This window comes from Carassius gibelio, chromosome B5, assembly GCF_023724105.1.
Source record: "Carassius gibelio isolate Cgi1373 ecotype wild population from Czech Republic chromosome B5, carGib1.2-hapl.c, whole genome shotgun sequence".
Taxonomy (NCBI): domain Eukaryota; kingdom Metazoa; phylum Chordata; class Actinopteri; order Cypriniformes; family Cyprinidae; genus Carassius; species Carassius gibelio.
The window spans coordinates 29,292,939-29,313,221 of NC_068400.1; the positions used below are offsets into that span (position 1 = coordinate 29,292,939).

At 37.1% G+C, this 20,283-nt stretch overlaps 2 protein-coding genes across 6 annotated transcripts in view; one reads left to right on the forward strand and one right to left on the reverse strand.

Moving 5' to 3' along the window:
- LOC127957710 (protein FAM222B) overlaps window positions 1-4,246 on the forward strand; it is a 50,798-nt gene extending 46,552 nt beyond the window's left edge. For all 4 annotated transcript variants that reach the window (XM_052556349.1, XM_052556350.1, XM_052556348.1 and 1 more), the window contains exon 3: window positions 1,062-4,246. In XM_052556349.1, the coding sequence (XP_052412309.1) occupies window positions 1,062-2,758 (1,697 nt within the window). In that variant the 3' untranslated portion in view covers window positions 2,759-4,246. The remainder of the gene's footprint in view (window positions 1-1,061) is intronic.
- A 669-nt stretch (window positions 4,247-4,915) lies between these two features.
- On the reverse strand, window positions 4,916-18,316 carry LOC127958113 (transient receptor potential cation channel subfamily V member 1). Of its 2 annotated transcripts, XM_052556899.1 has the most exons (16): window positions 17,995-18,316; window positions 15,718-15,943; window positions 15,472-15,629; window positions 14,559-14,711; window positions 14,234-14,371; window positions 13,770-14,068; window positions 12,462-12,632; window positions 12,165-12,338; window positions 11,795-11,899; window positions 9,711-9,781; window positions 9,256-9,421; window positions 8,989-9,055; window positions 7,315-7,625; window positions 7,095-7,216; window positions 6,774-6,877; window positions 4,916-6,697 (listed from the first exon to the last, which is right to left on the reverse strand). In XM_052556899.1, the coding sequence occupies exons 2-16, from the start codon at window positions 15,903-15,905 to the stop codon at window positions 6,591-6,593; spliced, it is 2,334 nt and encodes a 777-aa protein (XP_052412859.1). In that variant the 5' UTR covers window positions 15,906-15,943; window positions 17,995-18,316; the 3' UTR covers window positions 4,916-6,590. The 2 variants fall into 2 exon arrangements, with proteins under 2 accessions (XP_052412859.1, XP_052412860.1); XM_052556900.1 differs by lacking the exons at window positions 15,472-15,629; window positions 15,718-15,943; window positions 17,995-18,316 and having other exon boundaries at window positions 14,234-14,423; window positions 14,559-14,688.
- Between the last annotated feature and the right edge of the window lie 1,967 nt (window positions 18,317-20,283).

A 20,283-nucleotide genomic window follows, 5' to 3' on the forward strand; every position in this document is an offset into this window, starting at 1 on the left:
GCTCATTAATGTTCACTTTTGAAAGCATTACTCTGAACCCGAAGAGAAGAGCATATGTGTGTGTAAAAAACAGATTGATAAAAAGGGCTCAATTAGACACTTTATTTAGAGCACAGAACATGTGAGGCTAAGATGCTTACCCCACTAGACGCAGACATACGTGGTTGCTATAATTTTGGGGGCAGGGCCAGACAGGTTTTAATTTCTTATTCACACTCTGAAACTGTAAGAGAATCAAGCACAGACACATCACACTGTTAAATATAACAGAGGTGTGTGTGTGTGTGTCAGATCACACTCTGGCATACAGGAAGCACGTTACATCTAGTAGTGAAAGAGGAAGTGAGAAAGTGAACATTCACCTTAACACCAAACACTCAAAAGGGTTTGTTTGTATGAATTGCCCCTTAAAAATCAGATTGTGACCAATGAATGTCTATCTGTGAAGACTATTTTTTCTGTACTGTAGGGAAAATCAGATATAGCTGTAAATGCCACATTTATAGTAACACAATTCTTTTGAAAAGTGAGTTTGTCACTTGTATATTTGTGCACTGGAAATTGTTACTTAAAGAAAGAGGTTAAACAATGTAACAAGTCTAATGAAAATTTCTATTTTTTCATGCTTTAGAATAATAGTGAGGTCATCAAAAAAAGCAATTAAGAGAAATTGGAAGTGAGCAAAATTATACATTATAAAGATCTCAAGATTAAATTTAATATCATGAGAAACAACTTCCTTCAAATGTGCTTCAGACTTTTAAGTGATGATGTACACTACTTCTACACTAAATGTTTAGGGCTGGGCAAGTTAACGTGTTATTATCGTGTTAACACATTAGTTGATTAACGCTGACAATTATTTTATCGTGTGTTAAAAGTCCGTTGCTCATTCGCTCTGAATACACATACAGACAAATCATGGGACACAGGAGGGGATGCTATCTTGCCAGCCCTGCTCTGTGTACAAAATTAGGAGGTCAAACCAACTCATTGTCCACTATATTCAAGGCATAATGTGATGTCTTTTCTTCCTTTTTGTCCCTGTTTCCTCCACATAGGGGACACTCCACAAAGGATGAGATCTGCTCAGTATCCAACCCCTGCAGAATTGGATGCTTATGCTAAAAAGGTTGCCAACAATCCACTCACCATCAAGATCTTCCCCAACAGCGTCAAAGTCCCTCAAAAGAACCACGTTCGTCGCACAGTCAACGGACTCGATACCGCTGGCCCCCGATACAGTCCCTATCCCTCCTCTCAGGCCATTGCTAAGACTGGTCTCCTTGCCATTGTTAAAGTGCCCCTCATCAAGGGTGTCATCAAGGACTTCGACGGCACACGGGCACGTCTGATCCCGGAGGTGATAATGAATGCCGCCGGTGGCCCTTATTCAGCCACCTCAGCCAGCACTTTAAACCTGCACCACCCATCACAGGGGCCTCCCAGAGCATCCCTGAATTCGCAGGGGCTTCCTCCACACCCTCAGAATCTCCAAACTTTGCAACAGCCTGGGCATCCACATCAAGGACTCAGACACCGACCTTCCTCCTCCATGCCACAGCAACCCCATGGCCTTCCGAGGCCCCAGACTCTGTCTCACGCCCCTGCTTTAGGCCACCCTGGAGCCCACCAACCTTCAGCAATCCTGCTTCCTCAGCAGCACCTACAGAACCCCCCTGCAAGCCTCCAGGTGGGTCCTCGGAAGTTGCCACTTGCAGACGCCCCTCCTAACGTTACTGTTTCTACCTCAACCATTCCATTATCCATGGCCGGAGGGCTCCACCAGGGCTGTCAGACAGACTTAAACAGCATAGTGCACCAGATAAGCCAGTTCTGCCAGGCTAGGGCTCAGGGAGCCAGTGCCACGTCAATGTGTGAAGGGCAGATTGCCAACCCCAGTCCCATTAGTCGAAATCTACTTATCAACGCCAGTTCTAGAGTCTCAGTGCATGCGGGAAACCCTAATGCGCTTGCTCCTGGCCTCATGCGCCCATCGTGTGCTATTGGACCTCCTGATAAAATGACTGCTTCTGCTCCAGTGAGTGCGATGCCTCCGCATAACATGGCCACGATGAACCACATGTATCACAGTGATATAAAACAACAGCACCTACAGCATCAAAGCCATCAACCGCAGCGAAATCACCAACAGCCGCAGATGAGGTCCTGGACTCAGCATCAGCTCGCTCATCTTCAGCACATCTCGGAAGGGGGCGGACACCCCTGCAAACCCCCGAATCGTGACCCTGGCCTACCTTGCAAGGGCATTACCTATCACCCAGAAATGGGCATGGGACAGCCTTATGCCATGAAACCCTCCAGCCCCTCGTCGCCAATTGCAAACAACAGCAACAATGCAATGCCCCAAGGAGCGGTGGCACACTACACCAATGGGCAGTACTACCACCAGCCACCGTTGTGGGGTAGTATTCTTCCCACACCCAACAGCGACAGCTCCGGCTCACAGGACATCCCCGTGCCCTTCCATGGCACTGGCACAGGCAATACCAACTCCACCCCAGGGATGGACTGTGCCCCCGTGGGGGGAGCGGCCCATTACCGATTAGTAGGGGGTGCCTTAATTGGGCAGACTAATCTGATGCAAATGGCAGATTGCATGGGAGGGGACTTCCAGACGCCCTGCTTCCGAGATCAGAATCTCATTCTGATGGGGAAAATGCACAGGCCACCCCATATGGGCCGGGTAGTGGTCCCCCACTCTGGGACGCAAGGCCAGCACCCAGGGTACAGATAAGCTTCAGCCCACAAGCCTCAGACACAGCCTCTCCTCAGTGAAGTCAGCCACACACGTGTGCCCTCGACACCTCCTGTTAGTCTTAATGAAATTACATCACGAGAGGAACTAAATGAGCTCAGAATCTCAAGGAAGATTGTCGATGAAACTAAGAAAAAAACAGGAATACAAACATGTCTAATAAAGAGCAGTGTTTTGTGTTATTAATCTTGCAAGTGATCAATTTTTTTTCTTTTAACAAGTGCTTTTATAAAGGCACTAAAGGGATCTTTTTTTTCCCGCTTCTGTCTTCTGTATCTCCAGTTACCCAGATCTCAAGTGCTCCAGGGTTATTTATGAAAGTCTTTTCTGTGATAGTGCTTATGTTATTGAAATATATAAAAATAATATAAATGTCTTGTGAAATACATCACTTCTAAACTGAGTGCACCAGGCCTTCTGTTCATTGGACAGCCAACTTGCTTTCATTTGACAGATCTTTGTTATGAGCTCGTCTTATAACATCAAGATGGCTGACTGACTCGGAGCACTTCCCTCTTCAGCATGACACGTTCTTTGTCCTTTCTTTCTTTTTTTTCCAGTGTCTGAGCTATGTGGGAATATGCCAGTCACTGAACCTTTCAGACTGTTTCTAGGTGAAAGCTCTTGTCGTGGGTTTCCAAACGTGAAGAGCATCAGATGTTTTAACGTTAAAGCTGTGCCATTTTTGTTTTACCTAATCATTATACTCCCTTTATTTGTTAACATGTGAGAAACTACTACTTGAATTGTATAGATGAGTTGTGCTGTTTCAGGTGGGTCGTATGTGGTTTAGCTGTACGTGGGTTTGCAGGACTAAACATACTACTGAAGGTGGTGTCTGTAGGCTTGTTACTAATATTATGATGTAGAAACTATGTACCAAATCAAGGGTTTATGATCCTGCGTTTTCTAATTCATCCTTTATAATAATGTAAAGTAGGAGATGCTACTGATTCTTTTGTGAACTGTGCTTGAATTGACCAAATTGACCACTTGCAAGATCATTTGTGGTTAAATGAAAAAGGACTTTTTAAATGAAAAAGTCAAAAAGATGAAACAGCAGGTGAATTGCTTATTTTATTGTACACTGGCTTATCTACTGTACTGCTGTAACTTTAAAGAAGTGTAATAACTGTGTATGAATGTGGCTGCTGCATATGAATATGGTGTGCATGTGATGAGCGCAGGTGTGTGTGTTGGTGGGTCAGTTTGTCTTGACTCGCTGTTGGTTTGCCTCCCCTCAACAGCCCTCATGAAGCCTTAAGTATTTGGTCCTTGGACTTTCCTTTGACAACAAGCATGATTCTAATAAAGGTATCCTGAATTCTGATTTTGAAAAATGGACTATAAAGGAACAGCATTTTTCCTCGTTTATTTTTATTAACTCAAGCTTTTGTTGAATAGAAAAGCAATTCTTTAGAATTACTTTATAATGTAAACGAAGAAATAAAGAATATTTTATCGTCATTGTTTTATAGCTGTGTGTAGTAGTTCTGGGCTGTAACAAAATCTTTTTATTCCATGTTTCAAAGCTTCTGTTTTGCAATTTGTGCTATTTATAATTCTGAACTAGATTTTTTTCCTCATTATTTAATTTTTTTTTTTCGTTTAGCAATTGCTGTGAAATTGGAGGAAGCTTCTAGAAGCCTTTCTCATATCCGTCACTCTGTGGCTGTCAATTGAATCTGTGGGAAGAATCTGAAGAGTGTGAGAGTTGTGCTACTCTTTTTTTTTTTTTTTTTTTTTTCTTTTTTTTTTATATTGTAATAATGAAATAAAATTCTAATTTATGCTTTCATGTATGACTCTATTTCAGTTTATTGCTCAAAAGCTGCTAAAACTTCAACCTTGGACTGGTCACCCTGTGTGTACCCTCATATACTGCAGTCTTTTTTTCGACAGTGGTCTTGTTTTAAGAATCTCTTTCCTCAAGCAGTGTGTGCTCATCTGGGTTTTAAATATGATACTCTGATTGCTGCTATTGCAGGAAATACCAAACTAAAAAAAAATGTTTTGTTCTAAAGTGGCAGATATATTAAATGGTCACAAAAACACATTACTTTGGTGAAGAAAGAAATGTATCTTATTGGTGGTTTTAATAGTTGTTATTGAACAGTTTACTCTTGCAGGTTCAAATTCAGGTAAAGCAAACCAACAAGGAATTTATTTGTATATCACTTCACAAAATAAATTGTTCACAACAACTTTACAAAGCTTATACATGCATTAAGAATTACTATATTGAGTAAAACATTCGGTAGTTTCTGAAGATACATCTGTGTGCAGTTTAATTGAATAATTATGTTAAAATGTCAACTGATGAGATGAAAACCCTGGAGGTAATTCTTAGAGAACCTCATCTCATAATTTAAAAGAAAGGGAGTTCTTATTCAGAACTAGAAAGTACACATTTAGAGGGAAAACAGCTCCAAGTCCGAGTGGGGGCTCTTTTCCCCATGTCTCAGTAACGCAAGATTGCAGCTTATTTTATTCAATGGATCTATATATCAAAGGGATACAGCGCCGGAAGTGACGCAAAATATTCAGGTCGCAGCATTTAATGCGTCTGGTGTGGATATAATTTTTTTTTTTATAAATAATAGAACAGCAGGACATTTGCTATCTAGGGTCACACCATTTCAGCTCTGCAGTGGTAATAGTCGGAGGATATAACCCATCTATCACTGAACTTAAATGAACGTTGCCTTATTGGCCAGTAAAATAGGTAACGAATGCCATTTGTGGACGCATTTAATTATAGTGGCAATAAGTATACTGACGTTATTTGCATCATCCTGTGATGTTTATTGGTTGGAGGACTACAGTAGGCTACGTTGTGCGGCTTGTGCCACATCAGTCACCAGCAGCAGCGCGCGACACCACAAGAGGGCGATATATACAAACACGTTGCACGTTGTCCTTAAAATAATAAAAGTGAACTGAATATATCATGATTCCAGTCAGTCAGAATCGCTGAGAACATAAATGTTCTGAAATAAAATTGGTCTATATATAGCCAACATTCAAACTGTGTACAGTTTTACGTACAACAGGTGTGATTATGCAGTCGTGATTTTTATGTCTTAACCGTATATAGAAACATTTAAATGACCGAAGAGACATTAAATGTTATTGAGTTTTTACTGTTTTAATTGTTTAAAAATAAATGTGTAGCATATTCAGGGTACTTTTGTTTTAGATTTTAAGTGTTAATGTAATACGTACGAATTGTTAAAAAAAAATTTTAATATCCATATTTTAAATATGGAAACAATATGTTGTTTTATCACAATTAAGTGAACACTGAGTGAATATTAGATTATTTTTTAATAATTTCATGTTTGAGGTAAGGCACAATTACCAACTATTATTAAAAATAGTTACCAAAAAAAAAAAAAAAACTTCCTTCATGCAAAATGACAGTTTGACACAAATTTAGTTTTATGACATTGTTTATGCCTAAAACATCCTGTTTGATCAAACTAAAAACATTATAGTGTGATATAAAAATTTCAATCAAAAAGATTATTAAAATATAGCAACTCTAACTCGATAAAAAAAGAATTAACTATGTATAATATGGTATATAAATGCTTTCATAAATTACAACACATGCATAATCATTTTATAAAACATTACAGTTCAAATGATATGATGCATAACAGCAATGACCCTTGAAGTGTATAATATTTGTGTTTTCATAAATTAACCACAGTCAAGTTTTAACAAGACATAATATGTAATTATTCCTACATTTAGAATAAAAGGTAATTGCAAAACAGATTGCAATAGATTATGGATTATAAAAGCATCAGACAGAGGTAGATTCCTCAGCTAGAGGCTCCTGGACATCTCTATGTTGTTGTGTCTGTGTCCAGCGTTTACTGAACGTTTGCATGAGTCCACGCTGGCTGGACTCTGTAACCAATACACATGATATAATGTAAGATTAAAAAAAAAACAGACACACACACATTTGTTTATCATCGACTACCTTTCTGAAGTTTAGTTGGGGTAGGTACAGACAGGTGTCTCCCAGGGTCCTCGGTAATTACACCCAGGTTTCTGTTCCATTGGTTCCAGTTGACTTCGTCCACACTGAAAGAAAGAGGACACATGCTTCAATTATTCCTCATGGTTTCACTGAAGTGTGTTTACGGTAAACACAGATCAATACAAGGTAAGTGTCCATTATTATGTATTATGCTTGTGTTTACATGCAAATATCCTCTTTTCAAAAATAAATCCTCCATTTTTAAATAGGAGAATGCAAGCTTCAGATCTTGTGGTTTCGGGTGAAAGTCACCAGGGTCACCTAAAGCACCAGCGTATATCAGGCTCCTGCCCCCCGCCTATGTCCTTTTGTTTCCCGGAGCGCAGCCTTGTCTTCAGGCAGCGGGGAAGTATCCACTCCATGTCCAAGGTGGTGATTGCACGCTGTGAATAAGAATGAAGAAACAAACAAAATGGCAAATCATTACAGTGTATGTTTTGTTGCAGAAATTGACAACTTTTAACTTTTCCTTTGATTTCACCTGTAGTTTCCAGATGTTGGTGCTCTCTACGGACATCTCCTCCACTCTTTGATTCATCAGAGCGATCAGCATGTTCAGCATCAAAATGTAAGTCATCACTATATACAGAATCAGCAGCACATAGAAGACCTCTATGTATCGATATTGATCGGTGAACTCCAGATCTCCCATGCCAATCGTAAACTTGAACAACTCCAGAGTGGTGAAGTAGATGCCCTGAAATGTGGGCTTTTTACAGTTTTCATTTCCATTAATAGGAAGGAATAAAGACCGTCCCTTACTAGGTCGATCATCAAAGAGAGTTACCACAGCTGTTGATTAAGAAACACGCCATTAAAACACATTAAACATTTGAGGAGTTCTTTGAGGAATTGAAAATTCAAAAGAACACCATTTATTTGAAACATAATGTTGTAACAATGTAAGAATCTTAAATGTCCATTTAATCAACTCAGTACATCCTTGCAGAATAAAGGTATTCATTTCTTTCAAACAAAACAAAACAAAACTTGCTCATCCAAACATTTAAAGGGGTCATATGATGCTGCCAAAAAGAGCATTATTTGGTGTAATAAAACGTTTTCATGCAGTTTAAGGTTCAAGAAACACATTATTTTCCACACACTGTACATTATTGTTTCTTCTCTATGCCCAGCCTTACTGAAATGTGTTGATTTTTACAAAGCTCATCATTCTGAAAAGTGAGGTGTGCTCTGATAGGCCAGCTATCCAGTGCATTCTGATTGGCCGAACACCTCAAGCGTGTGACGGAAATGTTATGCCATTTATCATACGGTGATGTCCTGTGTCCTGGCACGATGAGACAAAACCAATAAAACCCATACAAACAAGGCATTTGTTACATACAGTGGGGACTTAATTATTGATTATAATGACTTATTCAGTCTTTTTACATGTTGCGTTGCATATTGTGCCGTGTAAAAAATAAAACCATGTCTGCATTTGTGATTAGAGAAACAACAAACAACAAGCACTACTCTACACTGCTCAGAACTCTGTGTTTGAATCATCAGTGGCAAATTCTTTAAATATGAAAACGTACTTACAGACTGTGGGTCAGAAGCGCCAGACTGTCCTTGCAAAGCTGGAATTTCCCCACCAGTCCTCCGTAAAATGTGTTGCACACATCTGAATATTTTCGGTTGAACTTTTCTGGAACAGTGTTTTAAACACAGCTTAACCACTGATTTCTATTTGTGTCCTCTTTTGGTAGGCCACACTAAGCAGTTTTGCTTTCACAATGAAACACACAGAAACTCCACAACATGGCAGAAGCAGCAACAATACTACAGCGAGAATCAAAGTTACACATTCTTTATTTGCGTGAATATTTGTGCCATGTTATGCAAATCTTCCCACACAGTGACGTAGACATGTTGGGGTTTGTTAGAACGAGCCATTTTAAGGGAGCGTGGACGCGTCTTAACTTTTATAAAGAATATCTCTTTGGGTTTGAGACTTTAGTCTTTGCAACTTTTGGGATCTTATCTTTTCATGGACAGCTCGTAACACTCCGAAGAGAAAGGAAAACTTGGAATTGCATCATATGACCCCTTTAAACAGTAATGTGTTTGGACTGTATAAATATTTGTTGTGGTTGTGATAAATATGAAATCAATTATAATAAAGGCTATTGAATGTATGCAAATATACCTGCGGAGAACCCAATGAGGAAGACCAAGTACACGACAAGGAATCGACGGATTTCTCCAAGAATCATCTGACAACAATAAAAAAAGAGTAAGTGTATTGTACAAACATCAAGTAAAGTCTTAGTTGTAAGGACTAGTCTACACTACAATAAGGCATTAAATGTGTTGCATAGCATTTTTCTATGGCGATACACAAAATACTTTACTATCACTCAAATCTGAAGGCCAGAGGAAAGGATAATGGATAAGAAGGACAATTATTCTTCACCTTTTGCATCATGACACTGTAGATTCCCATATTTTTGGACCCTCTGGAAAAGTAAAGTAGATTTACCCAGCTCAAGGCAAGACACAAAACTAGACAGGCCACATATCCATCATGTCCAAAGCAGTACAGTAGAGCACCAGCCAGGAAGAGCACAGCCTGCAGAAAACTAATGCAACAAATAGTCTTATTAGGAGGAGTAAACAATGAATATATACACTTAATGATTACTGTTTCTAGCATAAACATTTGTTTGGCTAGTGCAATTTAATTATGTCATGTGAAGAAAAAAATATATATATTTATTATATTTGGGATTTCAAAAACTTTTAACCCTAACCCTAGCTAGTAAACTTATTGGCAAAGACTGTAATTTCAAACATATTGATCAAAGGTGAAAAAAAAAAGATGTTATTTGTCATTGCTTAAAAAAAATATTACAGAGTGAAAGCACTTACAAAAGTTGATCGGTGTATCCATCTATGAACAGGGACTGAAATCCTGGACGCTTTCTTAACATATCTATTAACTTAAAAGATAAGGGAATTCAGTAATTTCTGCAAAAAGGGGAATTTTTTGTTGTTGTAGTTGTTGTTGTTTTAAATGAAATTTATATGTATATATTAGAGTTGGGGTACTCGAACTTGGACTCGGACTCGAGTCCGGACTCGAGTCCAATTTTGAATGAACTCGGACTTGTCACGCACTCGGGTGAATTTGTACTCGGACTTGACACGGACTTGAACATTTTGGACTCGGAAAATATTCCGAGTACAGTCGAGTCCACGTCATGTGTATTAAATAAAATCAGCATAAAATCGAAATGATAAATTAATGAATGTCTCCCCTTCTGTCATTTTACTGCACCACACCGGCAGGCAGAAGTCTCATGCTTGCAGACGAAACACACGCACCACTCTGTCTGGATATCAGTGTGGATTAGTGATGGGAAGTTCGATTCTTTTCCGCGAACCGGTTCTTTCGGACGGTTTGATTCAATAAACCGGTTGAAAAAAAAAAACAGTTCACCGGATACATAATCCATTGCGATGTATTTGTTATTAAATGAACTTACGTTTCGTCAGATTGCCCTTCATTCAAGCCCTCGGTTTACCCGCACTCATTACATTAGCACAAAATCAGTTCAGAATCAATCACCAAAAGAATCAGTTCGGTTCAGACGCGCTGTGAGTCAATCGGCTTCATGCTGAATCACGCATGCGCAGTATCATCAGCTCCTCGGTTCTCGAATCGGACGCGTCCGAAAGAAACGGTTTTCGGTTCAGTTTACTGATGATCTGAAAACTGATACAACCGGTTCTTGACTCGAGAACGAGAATCGCTCAAAACCCGGGTAGGAAAATCTGACAGGGTAGGATAAAATGTCAGGACACCGGCACATGCTGCAGTTCAGTATCATCAGCTGCTCTACTCGTGTTCATGTTCTGTTTACTACAAACTCAGTTTGTGAATCTGTCATCATTAACTATAAATACAGTACAGATATTCCATAAATCATCCCTTATTCATATTAAACATGGAGTCTTTAGAGTCTTAATTATTGTCCAACTTCCCTGAAAATCCCTTTGGCCCATACATAATCTACAATATACAGATTAGAAACATGTAGCCCCTATCTTAAAAAAAAACCGTATATATATATATATATATATATATATATATATATATATTTATAGTTTTATCACACTTTCCGATGTTTAACAAAATACTTGAAAAATTACATGCATGCGCAGTATCATCAGTTCATCGGTTCTCAAATCGGACGCCTCCGAAAGAAACGGTTTTCGGTTCAGTGTACTGGTGATCCGAAAACCGATGCAACCGACTACCAAAGACAGCAGCAGCAACCAACAGATGCTGCACAGCTCAGCATTGCAGGATTTGCAAGACCAGAACTGACCAAACAATCAATGCAACTTTATGATGCAAGTTCTCCAAGACAACAAGAAATTCATAATGTCATCATTAAGGATCTCCTCATTAGCTGCACTTTACCTCTGTCAAATGTGGGGGAGAGGCATTAAATAACTGAAATGTCATCTTTAACTGGAGGACAATATAGTGTGATACAATAATAAAATAGGTTCATTTGTATTTTCATGCACTTGTAATACAATAAAACCTTTGAAAACTTTTTTGATAGGAAACTAGTTCTGTTGACATAAAATAAAAATGTTCGATGGCAATGACTAGATGTAACAGTGGTATTTTTTTTATTACATTTTTATATTGCCATTGGTTTAATGGGTTGAAAGGTTAAAATATTAATAGAATGTAAAAATGTACAATACCAATTTATAATCTTTTTTAATTTAATTACTTTCTGGACTCGGGCGGACTCGACTCGGACTCGGCCTTTAAGAACTCGGACTTGAGTCCAACTCGACCCCTTTTGGACTCGGACTCGGACTTGGACTCGATGTTTGTGGACTTGGTCTTGACTCGTACTCGACAAAGGTGGACTCGGACCCAACTCTAGTATATATATATTTGTTTTTAAACCAACAGATACATAGCCTACCCCTCTAATAAAGAAGTAAAGTGCTCCAATGGTAGTTATGATGTGTCCCGTCAGAAGCAGATAGCCTTCGCTACCTTTTCTATAAGGATATGGAGGCTTTATTGACTGAAGAGAAGAGGGTGGGGATCAAATAATGAATCAAATAATCCAAAAATGAATCATTCAAAAAAGACACGTTTAAGCATAGGTTTGAATTAGAGACTGAATAAGTTCATTGTCTGGTTAATGTCATTATCCATATATTCCCTAAAATTACTTTGATTATATTCTCTGTGAATGCACGAAATGTAGCTCCCCTAACGTGAAGCAGCAGAACGTCAAAGGGGTGGGGTTTTGAGTCCCCATTTCTGGGCTGTAGGCCTATACCTACTTGGCTGTTGTTAATGTCCTTCCCTGCTTCTCGGTTAAAAGCTACTGCAGTGAAGATGAAAAGGTAGATAACATAAACGATAAAGTTGAACATGAACATCCGTTTCGCAAATCTCTGCCACTTCTCTTCAATTAGTCGGTTGAAGGGCTCAATACGGAGCATCTCGAGGCGATTCTGAAATCAGATCAAATAATATGTTTAACTTTTTTCAAGTGAAACATTTTGCTTCAGTGGAGTAGTAAAGTCTAATTATACATTTGAATGAATTGGTATCATGTTAGTAGCATGTCATCTCACAGGAATCTCACTGCCATAAACAATAATCTCCAGCGCGGAGTTGTTGTCGTAGGTGTCGAGAGAGGCGAGGTCATACAGAGACGAGCACACTGGACCGTAGGCCCACTCCGTGATCTTCCGTGACAGATGTCGCCGCCCCTTAAACTCCCGCTGCACGATGTGCTTTAACAGCTAGTTGAAAGTGAAAATGAAATCTGAATGACTTTATCAGGCTCTTTACAAAATATACTAATCACTACTGATTTACAAACGTTCTATTGAGTCCCTTGTCTTTGGCAATGAACTGTTTTTAATAATCAGCCAAGCCAGCAACAGAATCAGATAAAATGTAGAACAAAAGCAATTCAATAAATCAAAACTTTAGGTTAAGTCACTGTAGACTACATGATAATTAATGAAAGATTCATACTTTTAAGGTGGCAAAGTAGTGCTTCTGAAGTTATGTTTAGGGTTCTCCAACTGTTTTAATGTTGCTCAGATGTGGCAGGAATGCAACTTTTACAACTGTATACTTTAATGCTAGGGGCTTATTGTGACGATCGTGTACCCAGAGAGACACAGGGAGAGCGAGAGATCCAATTGCAGGTATTTAATATATGGAATCCAAATGGTAGTCGAATACAGCCAAGGTCAAAACCAAAAAGACAGTCCAAACAAAACAAACAAATGAAAGGGACAGGAAAAGGGAACGCGGAATGCAAGATGACTCGGGGGACAAGAAAGCTGGACACACGAAGGGTAAGGACTCTATAGGATACAAACAACAGGGAAAGACTGGTATTAATAGGGAGGCTAATGACAATAAAGTGACTACACCTGGTGCAATTAACAGGAGTGCAATTACTGTGAAGACAGGACCAGACTGGAGGAATTCTAGTGCCTACGGTGAAGAGCCTAAGGGGAAGTGAGCCCACTAGTGGACACCCAGGGAAACAGAGACTAGACAGCTTGACACTTATGCGGTCTGAGCTGGCAAAATTTAGTCAGGCTTTTATGCAACATTGTGTCTTTACACTGAATTTTGAGCAGGCACAGAGAAGCCTTAACTCGATTGTGTAAAGATGCCATATGAATCAGTGCGGTGTCTGATTTAATGCCATGTGCTGAAGGGAAATAACATCTCACATCACATGAGCACTGATCATCTAAACAAAATCAGGAACATCCGAAAACAGAAAACAGAACTCACACTTACGAAATACACACTGCTTCAAACGAATCACTGCTTCAAATAAATACTGGTACTTTGTAAAACATTAATTGTTTGGACATTCAACAATCAGTAACGCAAGAAAAATGAAGGTTTACCCCCAGTTTTCCAGTTTTGGCAGCAAGTGTGAGTGGGTTGAATCCTTCATTATTTTCAATTTCCTCCAGCTTGATCTTGGGGTGAAGTTGGTCAGTTTTGAATAAGATGTGGTCATACATGGAGATGACAAACTCTGTGTTTTCAGGACTGTTATCAGCTATGGATACTAATGCATGAAGCACTGTGTTTCCATGAGAGTCCCTCTTCCTGACATCCACCGCCTGGTAAGGGTTGTTCAGAAGGAAGTCCACAATGTCTGGCTGATTAGTGCAAGCGGCCAGTGACAAGGGCAGCTCACCTGTGCACGAAATTTGTAAACAATGCAGGTAAGGTACCCACAAAATGGAGCAGTACAATGAGAACATTGAGTTGATTCTGAATAAGACTTGGATTTAAAATGCAGCCTTTCTACTGTAAAAATTATATAAATATTGCAAAAGTGTAACCATACCCTTAGACCTACCAAAATAGAAACAAGTCTCTTGATTGGGCTGAAAGAATTTCCCACAGGCTTTAGCGTGGACATCAGCCCCTTTCTTAACCAGCATCTGTACAAATTTTGCACTCCTCCGTTCAATTGCAACATGGAGTGCTGTCTGACCTGTCTCAAAGAGATCAGTCGATGATATTATAAAATGGGTATGCTGGACAACCTGTTAAATATGATCAGTATTGTATTGATTTATAAAAAAGAAAGAAATTACTAATATAAGGTTTTAGCTCATATATACCTTTGATAATAATTACTCTAATAAAAGCATAATGTAATATGAAGCTATGTCTCTGACCTTTGTAGAAACTGTCTGTGTAAGCAGCATTGACAAAATGTTTTAAATCTCCAAGTTTCTCTGATATTTCCAGCAGATGTTCAATAGTGTCATTCTCGCCCTCCCTCAAATTTAAAAGTGCTTTCAGCAGGGCTGTCTTTCCATTGGACTTATCTAAAGATGACATAAAAACAGTTTCAGTTGCGTTATTTAATAAATATCTGTCATGAATTCACAGTACTCTTCTGTTTATTCTTTGTACACCATACCATTCAAAAGTTTGGGGTAAGTAATATATATATATATATATATATATATATATATATATATATATATATATATATATATATATATATATATATATATATATATATATGTATATATATATATATATATATATATATATATATATATATATATGTATATATATATATATATATATTATATATATATATATATATATATAATATATATATATATTATATATATTATATATATTATATATATATATATATTATATATATATATATATATATATATATATATATATATATATATATATATATATATATATATATATATATATATATATATATATATATATATATATATATATATATATATATATATTTAATATATATATATGTATATATATATATATATTAAATTGATCAAATATCAAAGTTTTCACAGTTTGCATTGTGAGCACTAAATAAGCATATTAGAATTAGAAAATTCAGATCTGCCAACATGGGAATAAGTGAAATCAAAAAAAAAAAAAGACCAGTTATTTTAAATATTTCACAATATAACTGTTTTACTGTATTTTTTGATCAATTAAATGCAGCCTTGGTGAACATAGCAGACTTCTTTCAAAAATCTTACCGACCCCAAACATTTAAACGCTAGTGTATCTGTTGTTGAATAGCATTACATTGAGAGTCAGTGAGCCGTTTCATGTTTTTGTGCAGGTACTGATGTAAACCCTGCAGTTTAGACACATCACCACTGGACACGGCATCAAACAACCTCTTGAGGGTAAACCTCTCACTGTCCTGCTGAGACGGTTCCTCTTTCACTTTTCTGATTCCCCTGTGTGCAGAATGCATCTGATAAAGTAAGGATTTCTCGCATTATGTTAATCGTACACCCCAAGTGTGGTTTAAGAAGGCTGGCTCACCTGTCAAAGTGTAGGTTAAATTTAATTTTGTGTGCAGGGTCATCTGTCTCATCCAGGTAATTAGAATCCATGGGCCTCTTGTCCTTTAAGAGACCTTTCTTCGTCTGTTTGGCCTTTTCCCTTTGCTCCTGTGTCTGGTCATCCGTCTCCAGGAAGAATGTGGGGCTGCTGTCTCTTGATTTACTCATGGTGATGTCTTCTTAGTCATACAGCAGATATTAGAGCTCTAGTGGTATCATTCACAGACACAGGACATTAGGTTTCTATTTCATATAAATAAGGTCTAGGAAATGTGAGCCTGACGCCAATAATTTTACTTTTATAAGCAAATAGGATGGTCTTACACTAACTAGCTTTAATATGAGGAAATGTGCTTGTGACCAGTCAAATAGATTTTTGATATAATGTAGAATAAGAGCTGCTTTTGTAAGAGCATAAGCTGCATGATGGTTATAATGGAGCATCATCACATTTCAGCATTCTAGTTTTGAACACCACTTAAAGAGGAAGGGGTCAGAGATGATCCAAATGGAAACTCTGTGACAGTTTAAGTTGAAGGAAATACATAATTACTGCTACTGTTATATTAAGCTTACATTTATGTGTATCTCATTGCTAGAACTCTTCATAAAAACATCTAGCCTAAACACAGTTTCATTTACATGTCAAAAGAGGTTTTCAAAGATACAGAAGAAAGACAAAAAAAAAACTAACAAAAGTAAACGGGTTCAGTTTATATGTGCAAGTAGAGATGCTGCAAATAGTTGCAGACTCTAATAGACCTTTGCTAACTGAATTATTGATATCTCTTCATGCTGTTACATGCAATATGATCGCATCCAGGGAATGGGCCATTATTGTCTCATCCAGGGAAACTTTCCCTGAGAATACATGAAAATGCATTTCGGGCAAGTTGCAGTATCTGATGCATTGGATGTTTTGAACTAGAATATTATAATGTATCCTCTTTGTAAATGGCTTCATATACAATTACATTCTCTAAATGGCAGTGAGATGAAATAGTAATCCTGAATTAAGAAACTGCATTACACTATCTTTAGGTAATCATGTAGTGTAAGTTCAAAAAAACAATAAATGTCCATAGAAACAATTTGCTACCAACACTTAGCTCTATTGTCCTCAGCATATATGTGATCTATCTTGAGCCACTTTACCATGCATCTGTAACAAAGCTGGTTTTGTTTTTAAACGTCAGTTCTTTTTTTTTAATAAATCAGTTTAGATTTTACTATTATAAGCTAATGTGAACTAATTATGCTTGTATGCTATTTGAGTTGTTGTCCTTTCTCTTGAGACAATTTAAATTATACAATAAAATAATCAAGTTAGCAGCTATAGCGCTGTGAGAATAAGCTAATGGATCATGTGACATTTTGGTTCAAACACCATTTAAAAGAGGAAGGGGACAAAACAATTCAGATGGAAACTCTCTGTGACAGTATGTCAGGAAATACAAAATTAGTTTAACTAGTTATATATATATGATTAGAACATTTGAGCATATCTGTATCTCACATTAAATAGTAACTCAAATGGCTGAAATCTTTACGGAAATGTAATCATGTGTGATAATAATATGTAGTCATGAAAGCATTCAGTCACAGTTCCTCATTTAAGGCACAGATTATAAACAATAGACAACCATAAAATAGACATTGAACGTTATTCAGATTTGTCAAAAAAAAATGTTTAATGCGCATATCAAAGTAAGGAAGGGTCAAGGATGATAGAGATATTTTTAAATCATAAAGAGAATTCTCAGGCAGCACAGATTGTTAAAGAGAGTCCAACAGATATTTGATGGACAAATTATATTAGTTAATGTTGGTTTACGCTAGATGATGACCTAATGTGCAACTGCAAGAAGCTAGATAGTCTTATTAGGTAAAATAATGATTGACATGCCCTCTCTGTAAATGGGTTCAGATAATATTACAGCCGAAACTGTACATTACTCAGACACCATCTTTAGATCTTCTCACTTACTACATTATGAGATTTCACACTTACTCAGCATGTTTTGGTTTGAGCAAAAACAGTCAATAAAAGGTTTTTGCCAGCTTTAAAAAGACAAACATTAAATCTGATCTGCAACAAAACATCACGGAATTAAGTGAACCAAAGGCATTTGGCAGCAAAACAACAACTTTATAGGTTTTAATATGATTTATTACACTAGCAAAATCTTATATATTTTTTTGAATTGCCCTACATTATTCAATATGTGAGATTAAAGTATGAAACATCTGTACTCACCAATTAATTTCAGTTTTTTAATCCGTTAGATGAAGTATTCAGTATCGATGAACTGAATTCCAGCACGATAACTTGCTCTCTTTCTCTCTGTGTCTCAGAGAGGAAGAGATGTTTTGAGGTTACTGAGAGCCTTACAGAAAGGCGGGTTGTATTGATTTTTTGAGTATGTTGTTATGTATGTTTTGCCATGTCCACGCCTTATTGTATCTCATGTATAATCATCCATATGTACAATGCACTATACGTCATCAAGCTCCTTCTTAAAATGCTTCTTTCTCATCGAGCAACACAATATTCTTCAGTTATTCTTATACATATCTAAACTTTATCTTCTTTTGCTGGAATGCATTTAATATTGAATAAGTTTAATAAGTAATATTGAACCGTTTGGTTAAAAGCAGCATTCAGGTCACCTACACTTGTCTGTTGAGACTGTTCTCTTGAGCAATTTCACTTTCTTAGCGTGCAGAGTTTCCTGTATGATACTAGAGGACTGCAGCAGGGTAATGCGGTTAAGGTGCTTAGATAATGTGAACAAACTGTTTATTAACATTTAAAAATGTCACTAAACTTTGTAAACAATATTTTGTCTTTTCGAGATTTTGTCCAGTCATTTAAAGGAATTCAGAAATATTCTTACAATACATATTGTTTGATTGCACAGATACTATTTAGACTGAACTGAGCTGAACGATGAAATCACTGAATTCTGAAAATTGAGTGTTTACTATTGTCATTTTGCATTATTGACACAATATTTTACTATATAATACTGTAGAGTGCTTTGACACCATCTGTACTGTTAAAAGCGCTATATAAATAACAGGTCGCTTGACTTGACAATTTTTCAACACAATGCACTCAACAACAATAGTTACATAATAAACAACAGATAAATTTGACCCAATCAATTCATTTTATTGATGAATGATTAGATATATAAAAAATACTCTTAATTACAAAGTGTTATTATTTATACATTTTAATACAAAAATAAATAAATAGCCCCAACACTGTAGGTCAAATCATACTATGGTAGGTCAGATATCGCAGTGACAAACATGATCTAAAGTGTTGTATTTTTTTTATAGTTTTGGCAACTCCAACTGCTGAGTCAACATCTTTTCTGTAGACTACATGTAATGGAAAAACTCTGTCTGCTTCCTGTTGCAGAACTGTTTCATGACAGAGCACTGCCACTGCTCCAATAGCCTGCAGGCTCTGAGAGGACAAAATAAGAGTAATTATTTCTGTAAAAATGTGATACAGATGAAATAGTTTTCTGTCTTGCATTTTATCTCTCTAAATTATGGATTTCATTTAAAATGTGGAGATAAGCAGAAATAAGTCAATGCAACCTCTTATTCAAATAAAGTAAATCTAGGCATATGTAATTGGAGGCCTATATAATTCAGTTTTTAAAGTTGTATTGCATAGGCCTACATGTTGCTGCCGTAATAATGACCAATTTCAAATGTGCTTTTCTTCTTTTTGCTCTTAACAGCTCCCACTTGCTGTGGTAAAGCAATTATGAAATATTGTTCTTGTAAATACTTTTCAGCTTTTCTCACCACAAGAGGGCACTATGAATACTTGTTTATAACTAATGGCCTGCTGTGTTCCAATCCTTTATTAATGAGATCATCTGTGACATTTTAAATCATTGTCATTACCTACATTGAGGACATTTTGATCTACCAATGAGACCAAGACCAGTGAGGAACAACCTTCCTGGGCTATAAGATCAGAAATGGAGGAGTGGAGATGGACACAGCAAAAGTCAGGGTGGTCACCGAGTGGTCACGTCACAGTAAAAGAATTACAGAGGTTCTTTGAATCTCATCTATAGAAGATTTGTCTATATCTACAGTACCATCTTGGCACCTCTAACTTCATTACTCAAGGGAAAAACAAAGAAACTGTCATTGACTCAACCTGCCTTGGATGCCTTAAAATCCAGCTTTACCTCAGCTCCAATACTGAAACATCCAGATCCTGACACCTATCAAGGATGTAGATCCTTCTACTTTGGTATTGGAGGAGTTTTATCTCAGAGACATGGAAAGTTAACTACTGCTGAAAGGAGCTATGATGTGATTTGACTATTGAGTAACTCCTTCTAGTGGCCCAATCTAAATACAGGTGCATCTCAATAAATTAGAATGTTGTGGAAAAGTTCATTTATTTCAGTAATTCAACTCAAATTGTGAAACTCGTTTATTAAATAAATGCAGTGCATACAGACTGAAATAGTTTAAGTCTTTGGATTTTTTAACTGTTATGATTTTG